Source organism: Anomaloglossus baeobatrachus, unplaced genomic scaffold (assembly GCF_048569485.1).
Source record: "Anomaloglossus baeobatrachus isolate aAnoBae1 unplaced genomic scaffold, aAnoBae1.hap1 Scaffold_458, whole genome shotgun sequence".
Classification (NCBI taxonomy): Eukaryota; Metazoa; Chordata; class Amphibia; order Anura; family Aromobatidae; genus Anomaloglossus; species Anomaloglossus baeobatrachus.
Genome location: NW_027443919.1, coordinates 110,925 through 133,908, shown reverse-complemented (window position 1 = coordinate 133,908; position 22,984 = coordinate 110,925). Strand labels below are relative to the sequence as shown.

Genomic DNA, 22,984 nt, shown 5'->3' with positions numbered 1-22,984 from the left:
AACGATGGGGAATGCGCAGCATGGGGGTGCACACAGCTACACAGCAAGAGATCAACAAGCAAAAAATAAACCACCACGGTCGATTTGCATAGTTAGCCAATTTGCACTCTGGTTAGCAGCTTAACGACTTACACAGGTAACAATGGTATACAATCCTGTAACTATGGAAAGCATTTTCAAAAACGAACTAACTTCAGCTCTCCCCTCTTCACTCCCAAATTTTACCTCTGGTGCACGGAAACACCCTGGACCTGGGTGAGAACACATGAAGAAAAGGAGAAATTCCAGCAACTCCAGGAGAAAGTAGAATTTTCTTTAAAAATGGATTATTTATTGATAATAAAAATATTTCATCAAAGCAAAACAAAATGATTTTTAGTGAGGCAAGACAAAGGAGCCGTTTCCTACGCGTTTCAACCTAGATAGGTCTTAATCATGGAATGCCATGATTCCAACCTATCTACGTTGAAACGCGTAGGAAACGACTCCTCTGTCTTGCCTCACTATTTTTTGTCTTGCTTGGATGGAATATTTTTATTATCAATAAAGAATCCATTTTTAAATAAAATTCTACTTTCTCCTGGAGTTGCTGGAATCTCTCCTTTTCTTCATATCGAAAGCATTTTGGTTTGTTAGCCAATGTGTACTATGGTTACCAGCTTACCCCGGCTCACGGTACACGTGTGCGGGAGTCGGCGTACGCTGGTAACTATGGTACACATTGGGTAAATAAGCAAAGCAATTTGCATAGTTATTCCATTGTGTACCATGGTTACCAGTCTACGACAGTTTCCTGCACATTTAGATTGATGGTCTCCCGCTGTCAAACACGCTGATGCGTGCTGCACAGCCGAAGACCATCGAGCAAAAAATGAAACATCATTATTCAAAACTTTAACTCACACACACTGCTAAATACCTTGAACAAAAATCATACTTCTTGCCTGTAGTCTACCATATCATTTACCATGTCTTGCAATTTTCGTGTTTTTTTCAGATTACGTCTAGCACGATTTACACTGATTGCCTTATAATGGGGCCGAAGCGCAAGTACACCACCGACCAGGAACGAAAAGCAGCTGCAGCAAAAAGAAGGCAACTACAACGTCAAAAACAAAGGCAAATAGAACAAGAGGTCAACAGACAACGATGTGATGCCAACGCTAGCACACAGCCTCCAGAACAAGACACACGTAAACAAACTGCCTGCACAATAACCCACGAGGGTACGGCTCACACACAACAGCTACACCAAGATAATCTTCAAAAAAAGGACAACAGACAAGCCTTGGAAGTATCACCTCCCGCACTTCCACCACAACAGGAGACACCACAAGAAATTAGAAATGAAGAGGTAAGTCAGAAGAAGAAGAGAATGGACACACACAAAATACACATAGTAACTACCAAAATCATCCCCCCTCACTAACATGTCTTGCCTCCATTGGCTCCAGTTTGCATCTGCCTGCGCAGATAAATTAATGCCCCAATGCATTCTCTATAAGCCAACGCCCTCTTAGCAATGGGACAAGTACTGTCACATCAACTGCCTTATATTACAAATGGAAGCAATTAACACCTCTAAAAAGTAACGAGATTTCAACCCATCTCATGCCTTGCTGTATCGTAGCCCCCAAAGGAAGCTCACTACACAATGATAAACACTCCCACACTTCTAGAGTTTTGCGCTTTGCATACTTACCTGATCGTTTACCATAGTTACCAGTATATGCCGGTTCCATGCCCATTCAGATCGATGATCTTCCGCTGTCAAACACGCTGATGCGTGCTGCACAGCGGAACACCAACAAGCAATAAATGAACCATCATTATTCAAGACTTTACCTCATAACCACTGCTACATACCTTTCTCAAAATCCTATAAAAAAAAAAAAACTAACATGCTGCTGAATACATACTTCTTGCCTGTAGTCTACCATATCATTTGCCATGTCTTGCAATTTTCGTGTCTTTTTCAGATTACGTCTAGCACGATTTACACTGATTGCCTTATAATGGGGCCGAAGCGCAAGTACACCACCGACCAGGAACGAAAAGCAGCTGCAGCAAAAAGAAGGCAACTACAACGTCAAAAACAAAGGCAAATAGAACAAGAGGTCAACAGACAACGATGTGATGCCAACGCTAGCACACAGCCTCCAGAACAAGACACACGTAAACAAACTGCCTGCACAATAACCCACGAGGGTACGGCTCACACACAACAGCTACACCAAGATAATCTTCAAAAAAAGGACAACAGACAAGCCTTGGAAGTATCACCTCCCGCACTTCCAACACAACAGGAGACACCACAAGAAATTAGAAATGAAGAGGTAAGTCAGAAGAAGAAGAGAATGGACACACACAAAATACACATAGTAACTACCAAAATCATCCCACCTCACTAACATGTCTTGCCTCCATTGGTTCCAGTTTGCATCTGCCTGCGCAGATAAATTAATGCCCCAATGCATTCTCTATAAGCCAACGCCCCCTTAGCAACGGGACAAGTACTGTCACATCAACTGCCTTACATTACAAATGGAGGCAACTAACAACGCAAAAAACTATCCAGATTTCTACCCATCACATACCTTGCTGTATCGTAGCCCACAAAGAAGGTCACAACACAACGATAAACACTCCCACACTCCTACAGTTTTTCCACGTGGAACACACACATAATGTAAACCATGTAGTAACATACTTTCAGCAACATTTGTAAAGACCTGCTCAGTAACACAGTGCAACATAGCTCTCACAAGTCAACTCAACACCTTCTCTCATGCACAGTACTCTAACAAAAAAATCCTTTACTTCACTCAACAGTCTAACTGTATTATTTCGTCTATCTGTCTGCCTTTTACAGCTTCACTCAAGAATACTTGACGAGCTCTGTCTTACAAGGGGGCGTAAGCGAAAATACACCAGCGAACATGATAGAAAAATAGCAGCAGCATCAATGCGACAACAACGTCGCAACATCGAGACACTTCAACAAACTACTGAAAGACAAGCCAGAGAAGCTAATTCTCAAAGACTATGTCGACACAAAGCCTCACCTAAACAAATTTCCGATAGACAAGCCCACGATGCTCAAGCTCACACACAACGTCGAAAAAAAGAGACTCTTCAACAAACTGTGGACAGAAAAGCACAAGATGCCACAGCTCACACACAACTTAGAAAACAAGAGACTCTTCAACAAACTATGGACAGACAAGCACAAGATGCCACAGCTCACACACAACGTAGAAAACAAGAGACTCTTCAACAAACTGTGGACAGACAAGCAAAAGATGCCACAGCTCACACACAACGTAGAAAACATGAGACTCTTCAACAAACTGTGGACAGACAAGCACAAGATGCTACAGCTCACACACAACGTAGAAAAAAAAGAGACTCTTCAACAAACTGTGGACAGACAAGCTCAGGATGCTACAGCTCACACACAACGTAGAAAACAAGAGACTCTTCAACAAACTGTGGACAGACAAGCACAAGATGCCACAGCTCACACACAACGTAGAAAACAAGAGACTCTTCAACAAACTGTGGACAGACAAGCACAAGATGCTACAGCTCACACACAACGTAGAAAACAAGAGACTCTTCAACAAACTGTGGACAGACAAGCACAAGATGCTACAGCTCACACACAACGTAGAAAACAAGAGACACTTCAACAAACTGTGGACAGACAAGCACAAGATGCCACAGCTCACACACAACGTAGAAAACAAGAGACACCACAACAAACTGCTGCAAGACAAGCTCAGGATGCAGAAGCCCACAGCCAACAACGGAGACAGGAATCCCCATCTTCCAAACTAAAAAGACAACAACATGATCGCCTAATTCATCACAAAAGAATGATCTACCATCTCAGCCAAACTCAACACAATATTCAACTTTTTACAGCCAGCAGAACACATAATGAAAATACAATTATTCAGCATTACTGTGGAAAGATGAATTCACTCTGCTCCAAATGCAACTCGCACAATTTTACCGATGAAAAACCAGCAGACAATCTGTTCACTCAATGCTGCCAAAAAGGGAAAATTCAGTTGCCCATACCTCAATACTCAGATCTGTTAGAGCAATTGATGAAAGGAAGTCATCCACACAGTAAAAATTTTATGGACAATATCCGAAGCATCAACAGTTCACATGCATTTGCTTCATTTGGAGCCAATATTGCACCGCCGCCAGGATTTGGCCCGTATTGTTTTAAAATTCATGGTCAAATTTACCACCGCACAGGGACACTTCATCCAGAAATGGGCCAAACTCCAAAATATGCTCAATTATACATTTTGGATCCAAATGAAGCAACAGAACAACGGCTGACTGTTCACGAAAACAAAAAGTGTAATACTGAAATGATGCATCAAATTGCACAACTTTTACAACAAATCAATCCATTTGCAGCTGCATATCGCATGCTAAAAGACGTAGAAGCCGAAGAAGAACAGAAGGCTATCACATATGGAACTTCAATGCCTTCTATTGTCATGGCCATTAAACAAGAACGTGGACAAGATCCACGGCGATACAACAAACCACGCATTAGTGAGGTCGCAGTAGTTTTCCAAAATGATGATGGAGAGCCTCCTTTTAACAGGGATATATTAGTTCATCTTCACCCAGACAAAAACAACCCTTTACTTCCTAAAACACAGCGGATTAGCATTTTGCACAGCAACCTTGATGCTCTTCTATATCCGCTTTTCTTTCCAAGAGGTGATCAAGGCTGGCATGAAAACCTACAACAACAAGGTACTACTAGAAGAATAACACAACTGCAATACTACAGTTTTCAACTCTCTGTCCGCAATCACTTTAATCCAATTTTAAACGGTGGAAAACTAACACAACAGTACTTAGTAGATGCATATGTTAAAATAGAAGCTAATCGCCTGAATTACATAAGACAAAATCAAAAAATCCTCAAAGTAGAAGACTACTGTGTTCTTCAAGAACATTTGCAACAAAAATCAATTGAAAAGGGAATACCTATTGGCAAAACAGTTATTCTACCTTCGTCATTTGAAGGAAGCCCCCGCAACATGCAACAACGTTATCAAGATGCAATGGCAATAGTCACTAAGTATGGAAAACCAGACATTTTTGTTACCATGACCTGTAATCCCAAATGGGTTGAAATCACCGAGCATCTGGAACCATGGCAACACGTAGAACATAGGCCTGACTTAGTTGCACGCATATTTCGGCTAAAACTAAAAAGCCTTTTACAAGACATCAAAAATGGCCTGTTTGGAACAGTCATAGCAATGGTTCATGTCATCGAGTTTCAAAAAAGAGGTCTACCACATGCACATATTCTCCTTATCTTAGACACCAATTCTAAGATTCACACTGAGGAAGACATCGACAACATAGTATGGGCTGAGATTCCTAACCAACAACAATATCCAGAGCTCTATGACATTGTAGTGTCTCATATGGTTCATGGTCCATGTGGAGTTCTTAATCCAGCAAGTCCATGCATGCAAAATGGAAAATGTACTAAAAAATTTCCAAAGGACTTAAAACAGCACACTGTTAAAGATTTAGATGGCTACCCATCATACCGACGACAAGATATTGAGAACATTGTTCACAAAAATAAACATATCAATAACTCATGGATAGTTCCATACAATCCATACCTACTAAAACGCTACAACTGTCACATCAACGTGGAAATCTGTGGTTCAATCAAAAGTGTTAAATATCTTTTTAAGTATATCTACAAAGGCCATGACAAAGCTAATGTCGAAATCCAACAGAAAACTCTGAACCATGATGAATCTTCAACTTTTGTAGACTCAAGATATGTCAGTGCTCCCGAAGCTGCGTGGCGAATATTTGCCTTTCCAATGCATTCACAGTCCCATGCCATTATACGATTAGCTATTCATTTACCACATCAACAACAACTTTATTTTTTTGAAGATGCTCAAGTCGAAGATGTGTCCAAAACTTTAACCACAACCTCAACATTACTAGAATGGTTTTTGCTAAACCAACGAGATAAAAATGCAAGGCAATATTTGTATCGAGAGATTCCAGAGCATTATGTTTGGAAAAAAACTTGGAATCCAAGACTACGTGGAGTAAGCACAATAATTGGACGCATGTATACTGTTAGTCTCAAAGATCAAGAAAGATATTGCCTTCGCCTCTTACTACTGCATGTCAGAGGAGCTACAAGTTATAACCATTTAAAAACCGTTCATGGAGTATTACATGATACATTTAAAGCTGCAGCTTTGGCTTTGGGACTTCTATTTGATGATACAGTTTGGAAACTTACTTTACAAGACGCAGTAACCCTACATATGCCTAAGCAACTTCGTGAATTGTTTGCCTACATTTGCGTGTTTGGCCCCCCTACAAACCCTGATCAACTTTGGACACTTTTCAAAGAAAATCTAATTGAAGATTACTGCTTACATCTTCACAACCAAACTGGTCATTGTTGCAAATGTGAAGCTTACGCCATGCAAGATGTCCAAAATATTTTATTACTACATGGAAAAACGTATGCTGACTTTAATTTGCCACACCCTGAAATACAACTTCCACAAGCTCCGCAGTATAATGAATCTTCAGAATTATTGTTAGCAACAGAGCTGAGAATCTCCTTAAATGAACAACAACAAATTGCATATGGCACCATTTTAAGTGCCATTCTTAACCAAGGAAATGCGAACCCTAAATGTTTCTTTATTGACGGTCCTGGAGGAAGCGGCAAAACATACCTTTATGATGTTTTAATACATCACGTTAGAGGGTTGGGAAAAAAAGTGTTGACATCTGCTACAACAGGTATTGCAGCAAATCTATTAAACGAAGGTCGCACTATGCATTCACTATTTGGCATCCCAGTTCCAGTCAATGAAATATCCGTTTCACGAATCAAACAAGATACAGTAGCAGGAAAACTTTTACAAAATGCAAGTCTTTTAATAATTGACGAATGCACTATGGCCTCCAAATATGCTTTGACCTTAATTGACAGACTTCTACGTGAAGTAATGACCACAAAGGTAGCAGAAAAAAATGTAATTCCATTTGGTGGAAAAGTGTTTGTTATTGGGGGAGATTTTCGACAATGCCTTCCAGTTATACCAAGTGGAACAAGAACAGATATTATTGAGTCCAGCTTAAAAATGTCAGAACTTTGGAAAAACTTTACCAAACTCCAACTAATTAACAACATGCGATCTACTGATCCAGATTACAGCAAATGGCTTCTGAAACTTGGTAACGGTGAACTTACCAATCAATATAACCTTGGAGAAGACATTATAGAAATACCTGAAGACATGTTATGTAAAGACTGCATTGTAACTGAGGTTTTTGGACAACGTTTGAACATTGATATTAACGACAAAAACAATGTTAACAAAGCCTCTTCCTATGCAATTCTCTGTGCCAAAAATGAAGACGTTACTCTACTAAATTCCCGTGTAATGGATCGCATGCCAGGTGAATATAAGTTGTACAAAAGTGATGATTCAATCGATGTAGATAATGAAGATGAACGTGAACATTATCCCGTTGAATTTTTAAACAGTGTAACACCATCAGGAATGCCATCCCACATACTTCAACTTAAAATTGGAACCATTGTTATGTTGCTCCGGAATCTAAATACCAAACAAGGACTATGTAATGGAACGCGCCTTATTGTGACTGGAATGTATTCACACCTTATTCAAGCAAGAGTCATCACTGGATCAGCTAAAGAAAAGGAAGTGTTAATTCCACGTATTGATATATGTCCTTCAGACACTCGCCTTCCATTTAAACTTCGCCGTCGTCAGTTTCCCCTAAAACCTGCATTTGCCATGACAATAAACAAGTCACAAGGCCAAACTCTACACCGTGTTGGCATATATCTACCTGAACCAGTTTTTGGCCATGGACAACTGTACGTTGCGTTTTCAAGAGTGACAATGAGATGCAACGTCAAAGTACAAGTTCTTGACACACCTTTACAAGGAAAGTTACTTAAAGAGAGTGAAAAGATCTTTACACAAAATGTGGTGTATAAAAATATTTTTAATTAACTTTACACTGTTCATAACCTTCTTTCATTACAAGCCATGGACATCATTAAACATTAGACTCATCTATTAAAACTGTTCATATTAATCACCGATCATAAAAATATTTAACATGAACTAAATAACCAGGAATGTTTCCACAACCTCTTTCCATAGTACCCACTTACCTCATTGTTCCCCTGCTTTCTTCCCTAATAAAATATTCTTACCCCTCCCATCCTTTCATTTTCCTCTCATACAAAAAAAATTGTAACCATTTATAGTATATGAAATATATGTATTGATAGTTTGAAACCAATTCATTATCTAATAAATTATTGAAAATAAAATTGTTTGTTCTATTTGTCATTCTTAAACCAATAAACTATTTTAAGAATACTAAATTAAAACTAACCCATCCAAACAATTTATTACATTATTATTCAATCTGCTAACAAACATACACATTCTAGACTACCCGATGCGTTAGAATCGGGCCACCTTCTAGTATATATATATATATATATATATCCAAAGGAGAAAGAAAGTCGCACTCCAGATGCTCACCATATCACTCAGTCTTTATTGCAGGGGAAACATGAGGGTACAAGCGGTGGGGAGGGTGAGACAAGCCATACAACGCCGGACGACGGCGTGCCGTTTCGCTAGAACTTAGCTTCCATGGGTCCAGTGCAAACTGCCATGCAGCACCGCCCTTTTAACACAAATTGTGTGGGTACTGCATTAGCAGAGTGATTTAAAATGCAAATGCAAGTATACAATTAGTAGCTGCAAAAAACAGGTGAAGACTTCAAGGGTATTAACATATCACAGTCTAATACACATATCTCTCAAAATACAATAATATACAAAAGGCGGACAGAATCACAATCCCTACAAGAACAGAACAAAATTCTGATGTACAGTACAGCGAGCACAAAAACAGTAGAAATTATTTTAAATTAGTGAAAAAAAAAAAAAAAATTTCAGAGACAATGTATGCAATAATGTTAAAATGCAAAACAGTAGCTATTAATCAATGCCATGATCAGATAGTGCTAGCAAAACAAGGGTGTCACAGTCAGGATGTCATATAGTCGACATGCCAAAAAAAAAAAAAAAAGGTCTTTAAAGAAAAACTGACAAGTCGTTTCTGTCATTCAAACCTAGCGGTCCCATTGCGTTTAGATCCAGAATCAATCTGGATTCTTTTTGTAACAGCGTGCGGTGCGTGTCGCCGCCTCTGCTGCTAGGATTGACTTTAAACAGACCAGCAAAAGAAAGTAGATTGGAATTACTATTATGGCATTCCTGCATGTGTTTAATAAGTCTTGCTGAACCTATCCCTGATATTAAGGATTTGCAATGTTCCCTAAAACGGACGTAAAGGGGCCGGATAGTTTTTCCAATGTAATAAAAATTGCAGGGGCAGAATAATGCATACACTATATAAGTGGACTTGCACGATATGAAATCATTAACCCTGAGGTACTCACACCCCACTTATTACATCCCCCGTTTTATGGGCCGAACCGAAAGGACAATTCCCACATCTAAAATTACCCTTAATTTTTTTCTTGTCTAACCATGTCTTTTCCTTTGTGGGCACGAATCTATTTTTTACCAAAAGGTCGACTAAATTATGGCCTCTTCTGTAAGATACCAAGGGACCCTCTTTAACCAGGGCTCTAAGGTCTTTATCGTTTTTCAACAAATGCCAGTGTCTCTTTATGCTGGATCTCACAATGTCAAACAGAATTGTATTTGAAATTGAAGGTGCATCTATCCCCGGCGGCATTATGCGGCATTTTTCCTGGTATTTTTTTTAAAAAAAAATTTGCGAGGTCTATCACGATCATTCGTCGCCATCGCAGTCCTGTCCTGTTCTTTTGCTGGTCTCTTTAAAGTCAATCCTAGCAGCAGAGGCGGCGACACGCACCGCACGCTGTTACAAAAAGAATCCAGATTGATTCTGGATCTAAACGCAATGGGACCGCTAGGTTTGAATGACAGAAACAACTTGTCAGTTTTTCTTGAAAGACCTTTTTTTTTTTTTGGCATGTCGACTATATGACATCCTGACTGTGACACCCTTGTTTTGCTAGCACTATCTGATCATGGCGTTGATTAATAGCTACTGTTTTGCATTTTAACATTATTGCATACACTGTCTCTGAAATTTTTTTTTTTTTTTTCACAAATTTAAAATAATTTCTACTGTTTTTGTGCTCGCTGTACTGTACATCAGAATTTTGTTCTGTTCTTGTAGGGATTGTGATTCTGTCCGCCTTTTGTATATTATTGTATTTTGAGAGATATGTGTATTAGACTGTGATATGTTAATACCCTTGAAGTCTTCACCTGTTTTTTGCAGCTACTAATTGTATACTTGCATTTGCATTTTAAATCACTCTGCTAATGCAGTACCCGCACCATTTGTGTTAAAAGGGCGGTGCTGCATGGCAGTTTGCACTGGACCCATGGAAGCTAAGTTCTAGCGAAACGGCACGCCGTCGTCCGGCGTTGTATGGCTTGTCTCACCCTCCCCACCGCTTGTACCCTCATGTTTCCCCTGCAATAAAGACGGAGTTATATGGTGATCATCTGAAGTGCGACTTTCTTTCTCCTTTGGATTTATCTTGGTCTTCACCGCAAGTCTGCACCATGATCCCCTCCATGGCTCAGTAGGGCTCAAGTAGCTGAACGTGTAGTAACACACGGAGTAGGTGGTGCACCGGGACTCTTACCTCTTTCATATATATATATATATATATATATATATATTTATAAATATATATATTTATAAGGAATATGATATCTGTCATTGCTAACAGGCTTTGCTAAAATAGTAAATACCCAGTATCAGATATAAACATCATATTTCTTTGTTACCCATGTTAGAGTTGGTGGGTCAGCAGTGCATCCACTTCCGCCCCTATGTACATTTCGCATAAAACGCTTCCTCAGGGGGCTATTGCAGATCAATTTTCCCTCTCCTTGTATGATGTGTTCGCCTAATGGCCACCGCTTGCAGTCTGTCCACCGACCGCAACGGGGAAGCACCGCTCTTCAGAGTTGCCAGCGCATGCACAGTGGCTATAGAAGCCAGGGCTTATACACAGCCCTAATGACAGCGGCGTGACCCAGCGGGCAGGTGGAGGACAGTGGGCACGCGCACCAGACTGCATTAAGCAACTTACGTCACATTCCCATATGCTGCACTATGATATGCGCTTGCTTACTTGCTAATCACTGTGCATGATATGCAAAGTTGAAGCGACCAAATGGTCTTGGACACCTATAAATTTATAAATTCCAAGTATGTGTGATGCCCTGGGCAAGCCAGGGGTCACAGGTCATGACACCACCACACCCTACACCCCGGATAGGTACACCGAAGCTAAACCAAAAATCCTTGTTGCCTTCCTCCAGGGGCTGATGTCCACACCAGGGGGTGGGCCAGGTGGTTGGCTCCGCCCACCGAGGAGTTCACAACCCTGGAGGCGGGAGAACCAGTCAGATCAGTTTAGTCAGAGTTTGAAGTGAGAGTGAAGTGGTAGAGGAGCAAGAGAGAGGAGTAAAACTGGAAGAGAAAGTGACAGTTGAGGAAGCCTGAAGTTGGTCCGGGTGCGTGCCCCGGACTGAGACAGCAAGGTCAGCAGACGGCGGTGACCGTCTGCAGGAGAGGCTGATCGGAGGTTGTCGAAAGGACCGTGGACGGGTGGTGGCCCGGCGGTACCAGAATGGTATACGAAGAGAAGCCAGCAACATTGGCAGGGGCCTTTCGGATCCCGGCAAGGCTAGGAGTCGCCGTGAATTTGCCAAATCCGTCAGTGAAGGGGACCTCCGGGTCTCCCAACAACTAAGTCCCGATTGAAGGCAACAGTCCAACCGTAGGAGAGAGACACCGCCACCGCCAAGGCACCAGTTTCTCAGGGCCAGCGCCTGCGGGTAAAGTGGGGCTCCTCCGGCCCATATCCAAGCCAGGGAGTGGGTTTTCCGGTGGGAACCCATCGCTACCAATATAGACTTACGTGCAGGAAAAGGGACCGTCATCGTCAACTACCGGGGAAAAGCAACAGCAGCCGTCCGTGGGAACCGTCTTTCCAGCCGTGTGTTTTACCGAGAACTGTGTCCCCGTCTCAGGCTGAGTGAGTACCACAGTGCCGTGAGGCACAGCGCTGCCCCGCATCCCTGCACCCCACCAAGCCCTGCACCGGCCCCGCCATCCCTCATCCCCCATCTCATCACTGGGCCCCGGGACAACCACCCCCTACCCACGGAGGGGAGAACCAACAACTTTGCTGCTCCCTGTCACCGCTCCCGGGATCCCCATACAGAGCAGCGGTGGTGTCCACACAATCACCACAACTGTGGGTGGCGTCACGGACAATAAACAATCCCAAAAACCAATCCCCATTCACTCACGGGCGAGGAGCGCCGCTCGAGTCCCCGGGATCCGGCCCATCGCTCGAGCCACCGAGCAGCAGCAGGCCGCAGCAGCAGCGGCAGCCGGACCCGAGCAGTGGGAGAGCGCGGCGTCCCCACCTCCGCCCGCGACATATGCCATACATAACGATTGAGACATATGGTAATTCATAACATGCATCAAGTCGTGCAATATGCAGAGAATATCCACGTCAGGAATATGAATCCATTAGAGTGGGTTCTTCACATACAAGGTGATCCTTAGGGTTGGTAGAAGTATACTGTAAACAAATACACAAATTAAAACCGATTAAAAACAATACAGGAAAACGGTGGAAGAGATCAAAGATAATGTACTAAATTGCATAAATGATCATTGCTGCGCATGATAACACAAGGCCTATATAAAATAAATAGACGTGACACTCTGAATAATTTTGATGGCATTAAATGGCCGTGACATTTATTAAGGGTTAAATAGCATATTAAAATTACCAATAAATAACCAAATCTTTATTAACCATTTCATCACCACAGTCCATAAACTAGTCCGCCAGCAAAGCTGACGACTTTTCCCTCTAACAAATGCCACGACGAGTGCGATCCTCCACGAGAAGTTCTTTCTCCAGGGATGGCGGGTGGGTGTTCTTCTTTGATCTTCAGAAATTCTGACAGCCAGCTGATGGAGAGCCCCTGCTTTTATTTACAAATTTCCCGCACTTTTCTAACAGCTGACCAATCAGCTGTTAGAAAAAACGGAAAATGGAAAATACCCTACCTATTGGAAAAATCTGCAAACTAAAATTCAAAAGCCCAAGCAATGATTACAGATTCTTCAAAGTAGTCTTTTTTTCTGACAATCAAGCTCAAAAGCTCCGCTTCCAACCTAGCAACTTTATCCTGAGGCAACCTACACTCCATCCTATCAGAATCAATAGTGATGCCTAAAAACTCCAAACACCGACAGGGCAAAGTCGTCTTCTCTTCCGCTATAGGAACACCAAACAAACACATCAACTCACGAAACTTAACTAACAACTTTAAACAATCCTCAGACTCCGCCTTACCAAGAAATAAAAAATCATCTAAATAATGCAGAATTTTCCCTTACCTCCCTCAACCTCAACAACCCAATGTAAAAATGATGAAAAAGATTCAAAATAAAAACAAGACAAAGAAAAACCCATCGGGAGGCATTTGTCAAAAAAATAGTGCCCCCTAAACTGAAAACCCAGAGAATTGAAACCCGAAGGATTCACTGGTAAAAGCCTGAATGCTGACTGTATATCTGATTTTGCCATTAAAGCCCCTCTACCTGCTTCCCTTAACAAATCCACAGCTTGATCAAATGAGGAATATTTAACCGAGACTATATCCGGCTCAATCTCAACATTTAAGAACCATATCTTGGAAACGATAAATGATGGAATAGACGGAAACTACCCTTCTCCTTCTTAGGGACTATCCCGAGTGACGAAAGCCGAAAATTCTTGAACGGGGGACTAACAAAAGGACCAGCTACCCTACCTAATTGAATCTCTTTTAGCACTTTGGAAGCTACCACTGACTCAAATTCATTTACTGAAAGAAGATTCTCCACCCAAATGCACCCTGACCCTTTAAACTCAGGAACAAAAAACCCGTTCACAAATCCATCCAAAATTAACTAAGCATTCTGTCTGACTGGATAGCGATCTAACCAACCCAGCATGTTTTGTACTATCACTGGTGTCACCGCCTTTAAATATGGACTCCTTAGTGTTGTGTTGTTGCTGTGTACTCTGGTTCTGTTTTTTGAAACATTTGAAGATGGCATGATTGCCGCCACAAAAGGAGCACTCATGTCGAAATCTGCAATTGGATGTAAATTTACATGACGACTCATTAAATGCAAAGCAGAAACCTTTTTTAACCATAGGATTATTTTGAGAAAATCTGTTAAAATTAGTCCTCTGAGGAAGCATAAGGTTTAGCCATAGACCGACGTCTTTTTGGCCCCATTGCATATTCCGGAGGATGGCTAATTTTTGACGAAAACTCTCATCATAATTCAGCCATGCAATGCCACCAAAACTGCGATATGCCTCTAATATGTTCTCCAGGTGCTGAAAAAGACCCGAACAAACTGCCGGATTCTTTTCACCCAAGACAGAAGAAAAAATGCAAAATGCCTGCAGCCAGTTATTGAATGATTTAAAGGCGGCCTTTTTCTTATCATCTAAATCCGTCTTCTCATCCTTTTTAACATTCTCTCTACTAGACGGAAGCAGAGAAAACAAATCAACATAATCCCCCTCGTAAATCTTATCCCTAACTGGCTGCGGCAAATGAAATCCCAGGGGGGACATGTCACATGTCAAAGCCTCCTTAAATAAAAAACCATGCAGAGACATGGACTCCTGACAACCACTAAGACCTGCACTACTCTCCCTAGCCACCGCCCCCCTGCTAACATTTCACATAACACTTTCTTCACTACAGCTTCTATACTAAAAGGAAGAGGGCTGGCACACGAGACAGACAGAGGGACATTGAAACTCTCACCCTGTCCTCTGCTCTGCAGTTCTCGGCCCTCCTGTGGACGTCCCTGGTCTCCAGCAGCTTCGCGCCTCAGGCTCCTGCCTCTGGCCTCGGCAAAGCACCTCCTCCTCTTCAGACGGGGACTCGGACCAGGGGGCCCCCGTCGCTCTTCTGGCCTCAGGAACGATCTTCCCCTATGATCTCCCGCTGCCACCAGGAATTTCAAATCCCTGGGCCGGTGCCGCGCTTTTACGGCGACGCCGACTAGATGACGTACTCTTCCTCTTCGTGGCTGCTCTGTCCGGCGCTGAACAATGACGCGCCTCCGCAGCCAGGATGGGCGGGGATGCTCCGGCTTCCGCTTCTTGCTCATTCTCACCGACTGCCGCTGGAAGGACGCTGCGCCGCAGGGACCGCCTTCTTTCCGGGATATCCGCTGTCAGCGCTGCCATCTCTTCTGGGTTGGTATGCTGGATAACCGCGGCGTCACGATCCTCAGCTTCTCCAACGTCTGCTGGCTGCCTAGACGCCTCCAGGCATTGTCTCAGCCAGGCTTCTCCACTGTCCTCGCTCGCCCTCTTCATCCGGTCTTGCAGCAGGCTCCCATCAGCTGTTCTTCTTTGATCTTCAGAAATTCTGACAGCCAGCTGATGGAGAGCCCCTGCTTTTATTTACAAATTTCCCGCACTTTTCTAACAGCTGACCAATCAGCTGTTAGAAAAAACGGGTGCGCAGAACCAGCCTAAACTGGTTTAACCAGTCTCCTCATGACAGAACACAGCTGTTCTTAACCCTTCACTCACCACACATATAGTGAACATAAAAACCTTTATTCAATAATAATGGCCATTCCATTGTATATATAACCAGGCCTGTGCCATCATGCATTCGCACGGCATACTAGCTACCGTGCTCTAAACAGAGAGCCAGATGGATTAATTGGGGACTATAGAGCTAGTACACAGGCATTTTTTAGGGGAAAGAGAGTCCAACTTATAAGAAACAAGCAAATTAATTGGTTTCATTTAATCCTGTAGGTGATTTAGTTTCTAATAGTGTAATCCATTTGCATTCTTGCTGTAATAGTTTCTTATTTATATTGCCGCCTCGAATCCCTCTGGACACATGTTCAATCCCCCTTACATTAAAGGTACAGGGATCACTATCATGTTTTAATTTGAAATGTCGAGGGATTGTTTTCAATTCCTCCAAATTGGAGATGGTTGTTGCAGCTACAATGTCGCGTACGTGTTTCCTTGTCCTGACTCTTAGTTGGCGTGATGTCAGCCCAATATAACTTAGGCCACAAGCACACATCGCATAGTATATCACCTGTGTGGTGGAGCAGGTGATATACTGGCGAATTTCAAATTCTTTGTCTCCCCTGATGACCTAAAGGTCACACACATATTGGCGCATGCCCTACATCCACCACAGGGGTAACACCCCTTAACCGGTGACCCTGTGTCAAAGGGCGTATTGGTAGTCGCCACGTAGTGGCTTCTAACCAATATATCTTTGAGATTTTTGCTTCTCCTATAGGTCATCTGGAGGTAATCTAGTATATACTTTTTCAGGATTGGTTCGGTCTGGAGAACTGGCCAATGGCGCTGCAAACTTCTTTTCACCTCTTCACATTGTGAATTATATGTTGTGATGAATCTGACATTATTGTTGTCCTTGGATACTCCATTGGAGGACTGGAGTAAAGTTTCTCATGTGAACTTCTTCACCCTATTATACCCTTCCTTTATGGATCTGTTGCTGTACTCTCATGACTGAAATCTCTTTCTCAATATATCAGCTTGAAATTTCTGTGGGGTTGAGCAAATCCGCTTCGTTCTCATAAACTGCCCAACTGGGATAGATTTGATAGTGACGTAATGGTGGCTAGACTCTGCATGCAACAGGGAATTGATTGCGGTGGGCTTCCTGAATAAGTCTGACTGTAGCTGTCGGTTGCTGTCAATATCGATCTTGATGTCCAGGAAGTCCACCACCTCCCTGCTATACACATAGGTCCGCCTGATGTTAAAATCATTCACATTGAGTTGGCCCATGAACTGCCTAAGCCCATCCTCACTGCCTTGCCAAATAAATAAAATATCGTCAATGTATCATGGCCAGAGGGGTATATGGTCTACAGCCCACGCGTCCTCGCCCCCCCGCAAACCACTTTCCCAAAACCCAAGAAAGAGGTTTGCAAATGAAGGCGCACAGGCCGCCCCCTTTGCAGTACCCCTCCGCTGTAGATAAAATTGCTCTTTAAAAGGAAAAAAAAATATGCGTTAGGATGAACTCAAGCAGCCCAAGGACCAACTCACATGTGCGACCATCCAAGTTGCTGTTCACGAGAAAAAAGCGGGCCGCCTCCAACCCCTGCTGATGATCAATGCAAGTATAGAGTGACTCTATATCTGCAGTCACGAGGTACATATCATCCTCCAAATGTATCCCGTTAATTCTGGTTAATACGTACGTGGTGTCACGGACGTATGATGGGAGAGCTTCTGCCAGTGGTTGCAAACAAAAATCCACAAATTTGCACACCGGGTCATAAAGGCCTTCCAACCCAGACACGATAGGTCTGCCCGGGGGTTCGGTGGCATTTTTGTGGATTTTAGGGATGAAGTAAGTGGTTGGTGTCTTAGGGTATTTAAATATTAGACCGTCATAGATTATTTTTTTTTTAGGGATAATGCCCTGCCATATAGTATCAGACCTAATTCAGCAGAATATGATGACATAGGATTTTTGGATAATTTTATATATGTGATTCTATCCCTCAACTGTTTCTGTGCCTCCTTCTCATACATCTTTTTGGGCCATAGGACAATGTTTCCCCCTTTGTCGGCTGGTTTGATGACAAGGTCATCGAGCGACTGTAATTCACAAAGTGCCGTTCGATCTCCCTGAGTAAGGTTGTCACTCAGTCATGCAGTAGAGATCCTCTTGAGATCATGGATAACCAGATCAGTGAAGATCTCCACCGCAGGAGATGCCGACATCGGGGGAAATGTTACCGATCTGGGATATAAATGCCTGGGGTATTTACCTTGGGTCGTTCCATCCTGCTCGTCCAACAAAAAATTCAAATTTCTCCAGGCTTCTTCTATTATAGAGTCTGACATGGTCGTATGGTCATCGCTGTTTTTATAATGCAGCTTTTTAAGAATAAATTTCCTTGATAAAAGATTAACATCTTTTATAACTGTGAAAAGATTAAAGCCATTAGTGGGTGCAAAGGTTAGCCCCCTCTCAAACAACTTTTTTTTTTATTATAAGTCAATACATGTTCTGATAAGTTAATCACCTGTAATTTGTTCGTATCATTTTTCTTGTGACTCTTCCTATATGATCCCGAGGGCATGCTTTTACTAGAGTTGTTCTGTCTCTTGTCCGTGGATCGCAAGGTCATGCCACTCCCAGACCCTGATTCTTGGTTCGTTGAACTTCATTGGACGTGCAGGAAGCAAACGACCCTGATCTTGATCCAGCGTTCTTCCATTTACCCCGCTGTCTCCTATGCCATCTATAGATGTTATTTTGGTTGTGATCCATAGTATCTCTCTGAAACTTTTTGATTTTAACATCGCTTACCTCTTTTTCCCACTTAATGGATTCATCTTCAATCTCAGAATTTAGTCTTACCAGCGCATCACTGGATAGGCCATCCTGTAGCTTTTTCTGTATTTGTTCAATTTCTGTATCCATGTCACTGACTGTTTATTTAGTTGTACTAGCAGCTCCATGAACTCTCTAGAGCAGGTGGTAGCCGCCTGTTCCCACCTATTCCTAAATTAATCATCCGGCTCCTTGAAGGCTGGAAAGACCTGCACTATAAAGGGTGCTTTACATGCTGCGATATCACTAACGATTTATCGTCGGGGTCATGGTGTTTGTGAAGCACATCCGGCATCGTTAGCGACATCGCAGCGTGTAACATGTACGAGCGACCTTCAACAATTGCAAAAGTGGTAAAAATTGTTGGTTTTGGAGAGGTCGTCCAAACACCAAATATTGTTGTCAGGTGAGTAACGAGGTTGTTTGTCATTCCTGCGGCAGCACACATCGCTATGTGTGACACCGCAGGAACGAGGAAACTCACCGTATCAGCGTCCCACCGGCAATAAGGAAGGAAGGAGGTGGGCGGGATGTTCGGCCCGCTCAACTCCACCCCTCCTCTACTATTGGGCGCTATGACGCCAAATGAACCGCCCCCTTAGAAAGGAGGCGGTTCGCTGGTCACAGCGACGTCGCTAGGCAGGTAAGTGCGTGTGACGGATGTAAGCAATGTTGTGCGACATGGGCAGCGATTTGCCCGTGTTGCATAACCGACGGAGGTGGGTACAATCGCTAGCGATATCGATACCGATATCGCAGAGTGTAAAGTGCCCTTAAGTCTCCGTGGTATGAGGTTTTTCTCCAGATATTTTTCTAAAAATGCCCTATTCCACCAGATTCTGGTTCTCTTGCACAGCAACTCCTTATATCGATCTATACTATTTTGCATCTCTCCACTGCTTTCCGTAGACACCAATATGGGCTCATCACTGAACACTGCGTTCATTTTTGAAAGCAATTAACTTTTCTCTGACTTCATAATCCATTTTATTCTTATTACTGGATGCTGTGAAAAACACAGAAATAATTAGCGACAAATTGGCGCCATTGGCCAGTGGCCAGTTCTCCAGACCAAACCAATCCTAAAAAAGTATATACTAGATACCCCTGTGGTGGATGTAGGGCATGCACCAATATGTGCAGGACTAAGACCTTTAGGTCATCATGGGGAGACAAAGAATTTGAAAGTCGCCAGTATCCACCTGATCCACCACGCAGGTGATATACTATGCGATGTGTGGTTGTGGCCACATTTTTATATGGGGCTGATATCACGCCAACTAAGAGTCAGGACAAGGGAACACGTATGCGACATTGTCGCTTCAAAAACCATCTCCAATTTGGAGGAATTGAAAACGATCCCTCGACATTTCAAATTAAAACATGATAGTGATCCCTGTACCTTTAAGGTAAGGGGGATTGAACATGTGTCCGTAGGGATTCGAGGCGGCAATATAAATAAGAAACTATTACAGCAAGAATACAAATGGATTACACTATTGGAAACTATGGGATTGAATGAAACCAATTAATTTGCTTGTTTCTTATAAGTTGGACTCTCTTTCCCCTAAAAAAATGCCTGTGTACTAGCTCTATAGTCCCCAATTAATCCATCTGGCTCTCTGCGCAGCAACGATCATTTATGCAATTTAGTACATTATATTTGATTGATCTCTTCCACTGTTTTCCTGTATTGTTTTTAATCGGTTTTAATTAGTGTATTTGTTTACAGTATACTTCTACCAACTCTAAGGATCACCTTGTATGTGAAGAACCCACTCTAATGGATTCATATTCCTGACGTGGATATTCTCTCAATATTGCACGACCTGATGCATGTTATGAATTACCATATGTCTCAATCGTTATGTATGGCATACTTGGAATTTATAAATTTATAGGTTTCCATGACCATTTGGTCGCTTCAACTTTGCATATCATGCATAGTGATTAGCAAGTAAGCAAGCGCATATTATAGTGCAGCATATGGGAATGTGACGTAAGTTGCTTACTGCAGTCTGGTGCGCGTGCCCGCTGTCCTCCACCTGCCCGCTGTCATTAGGGCTGCGTATGTGCACTGGCTTCTATAGCCACTGCGCATGTGCTGGCACCGTTGACGCGCGGCGCTTCCCCGTTGGGGTCGGTGGACAGTAGCGCGCATGCGCCGGCGTCAGACTGCAAGCGGCCGCCATTAAGCAAACACATCATATAAGGATTAAACACATAAATTTGGCCATGATTAATACACCGAGGAGATAACACAATAGCATCCCTCGGGGGTAATGCCAACTCCGAAAGGCATATCAAAAGAGGAGGAAAGGAGATAAGGCACAATTATGATTGAAAATATTAAGTTTTTATTGGTAAAGGTTAAAAGAACAAATACAAAACAGTACAAAAAGACATACAGAACATGGAATCGGTCACCAAGGGTGTGGAAAGGAGAAATGTTCCTTTATAAAAATAGTCTTTAAGGAGGTTTACTCTTGCCTTCAGAACCAGCCCCATATACCACCAGGTAATGCAACAAGCTCTTTTGAATTTAATGCAAGGTGCCTTCTACTCTCCTGCACACTCTTTCTGCCTTTGGTATTTTCCACTACTCAGTGCGTTTATTAGTATTTCAGCCATTAGGCAGAGTTGTGGCTGCTGAGATTACCATTTAGTCCTGTTTCTATAGTGATGAGATATAATATTTACTACAGAATTTTACTATCATTCTCTCACTATTATATGTGAAATTCACGTGTTGAGTCCCTGGGTATGGACCCATCAATGATGGGGATACCAGCATTTGGGAACATACAGGTCTATACCGATGAATTTTGAGTGCACATGTACACTTTATTAGTCAGCCCACAGGTCCAATGAAGGTCTGCACTGTCGCAATTCCGGAACTATATATATATATATATATATATATATATATTTACAGCCAGCCGTTGCACTTTACTTACACCGCGACCATCATCTTGTAAATTTCGACAGCCCTATTACTGTTACCTCTGTTATTATCTACATCCAAATCCAAAGGAATAGCCAATTAGGCTTTATCTGTTCACTATACTCCTAGGGTTTGTATAATTTAACCCAACTTACAGCGTGTTAACCCTCTGCATCCTTGTGTGTTTTGTACACTGTATAACGTTGCTTACCGAAACTTGGGGGTTTCACTCGCTTGCAGCGGTATTAGGTAGCTTAGGCAACACAGGTATCACTGTCTCTTATAAAACCCAGCAGTTTATTTAATAGACTCAACATAAACTGCTAAACAAAATGTAACAAAGCCTCTCCTGGCTTAAAGGAAAATATAACATACCGTGGGCTTCCAGTCCAATTAAATGTCCATAGTGGAGTCTCCACACTCTGGCTCCTGCCAGCGAACACCACTCACTGTGGTTCCTTCCTGCAGCCTCCAGCCAGGCTGCAGTTTTATCCCCAGTCCTCACTTGGACTGATTTCCAGAAGTCTCTCTTCAGTCTTCACACAGACTGAGACCTCCAGCACACAATCTCCATGTGCAGCACACAATCTCCATGTGCAGCACACAATCTCCATGTGCAGCACACAATCTCCATGTGCAGCACACAATCTCCATGTGCAGCACACTCAGACTTTTTTCTGTCTCTAAAACTAACAGTCTCTTAAACCCAACCGGACACACCCACAGGTGGAGGTATGTGATTCTCCAGCCCTGTCCATCACGCCGCCCATAGTTTAAAGGGAAGCTAACCCTTAATTACAACCCAAGTCCTGTGAAACTACAGGTCCCACAGTCACATCTTCAGTTCAATAGGGCAGGGAATCCTTCTCCACTGCAACACATAGCGACCATCCACAACATTGGTGGTCGCTACCTCACAACTGTAACACTATATTTTTAATGTGTTTTTGTATGTCTATCACTTACTGCAGGGGTGGGGAACCTTTTTACTGGCAGGGGCCATTTGGAATTTCGTACTAACCTTTGGGGGCCGCACAACATTATCAACCTGAAAAATAACCCTGCTATATTTGGTCAAACAATTAATTAACTCACCCCTACTGTGGGGGCAGGAGCTGCTTCTCTTTGGTGCAATTGTGATGTTTGGTGATATTGATCATCTTGTTTCTCACAGCTGCTTTTCCAGGTTTGTCTCTGTCTGGAGATGCTGGGGGCATAAACATCACAGGAGGGGCAGGGGTGCATAAATTACAGGAGACACTGGGAGTTTATATCACAGGAGGGGCTGGGGCATATACATCAGTAGGGGGCATGGACAGCCCTGGCAGTGGCACAGACATGACTGGGGACAGGGACAGCACTGGGTGGCAGCACGGACTGCACTGGGTGGCAGCACGGACTG

The 22,984-nt window shown here is 42.8% G+C and overlaps 1 protein-coding gene across 1 annotated transcript in view; it reads left to right on the top strand.

The window, feature by feature from the left end:
- Window positions 1–3,878: 3,878 nt before the first annotated feature.
- The window catches only part of LOC142280570 (uncharacterized), a 28,715-nt gene continuing 9,609 nt past the window's right edge, over window positions 3,879–22,984 (top strand). The window contains exon 1 of the mRNA XM_075332751.1: window positions 3,879–7,994. Within this exon, the coding sequence (XP_075188866.1) occupies window positions 3,879–7,994 (4,116 nt within the window). The remainder of the gene's footprint in view (window positions 7,995–22,984) is intronic.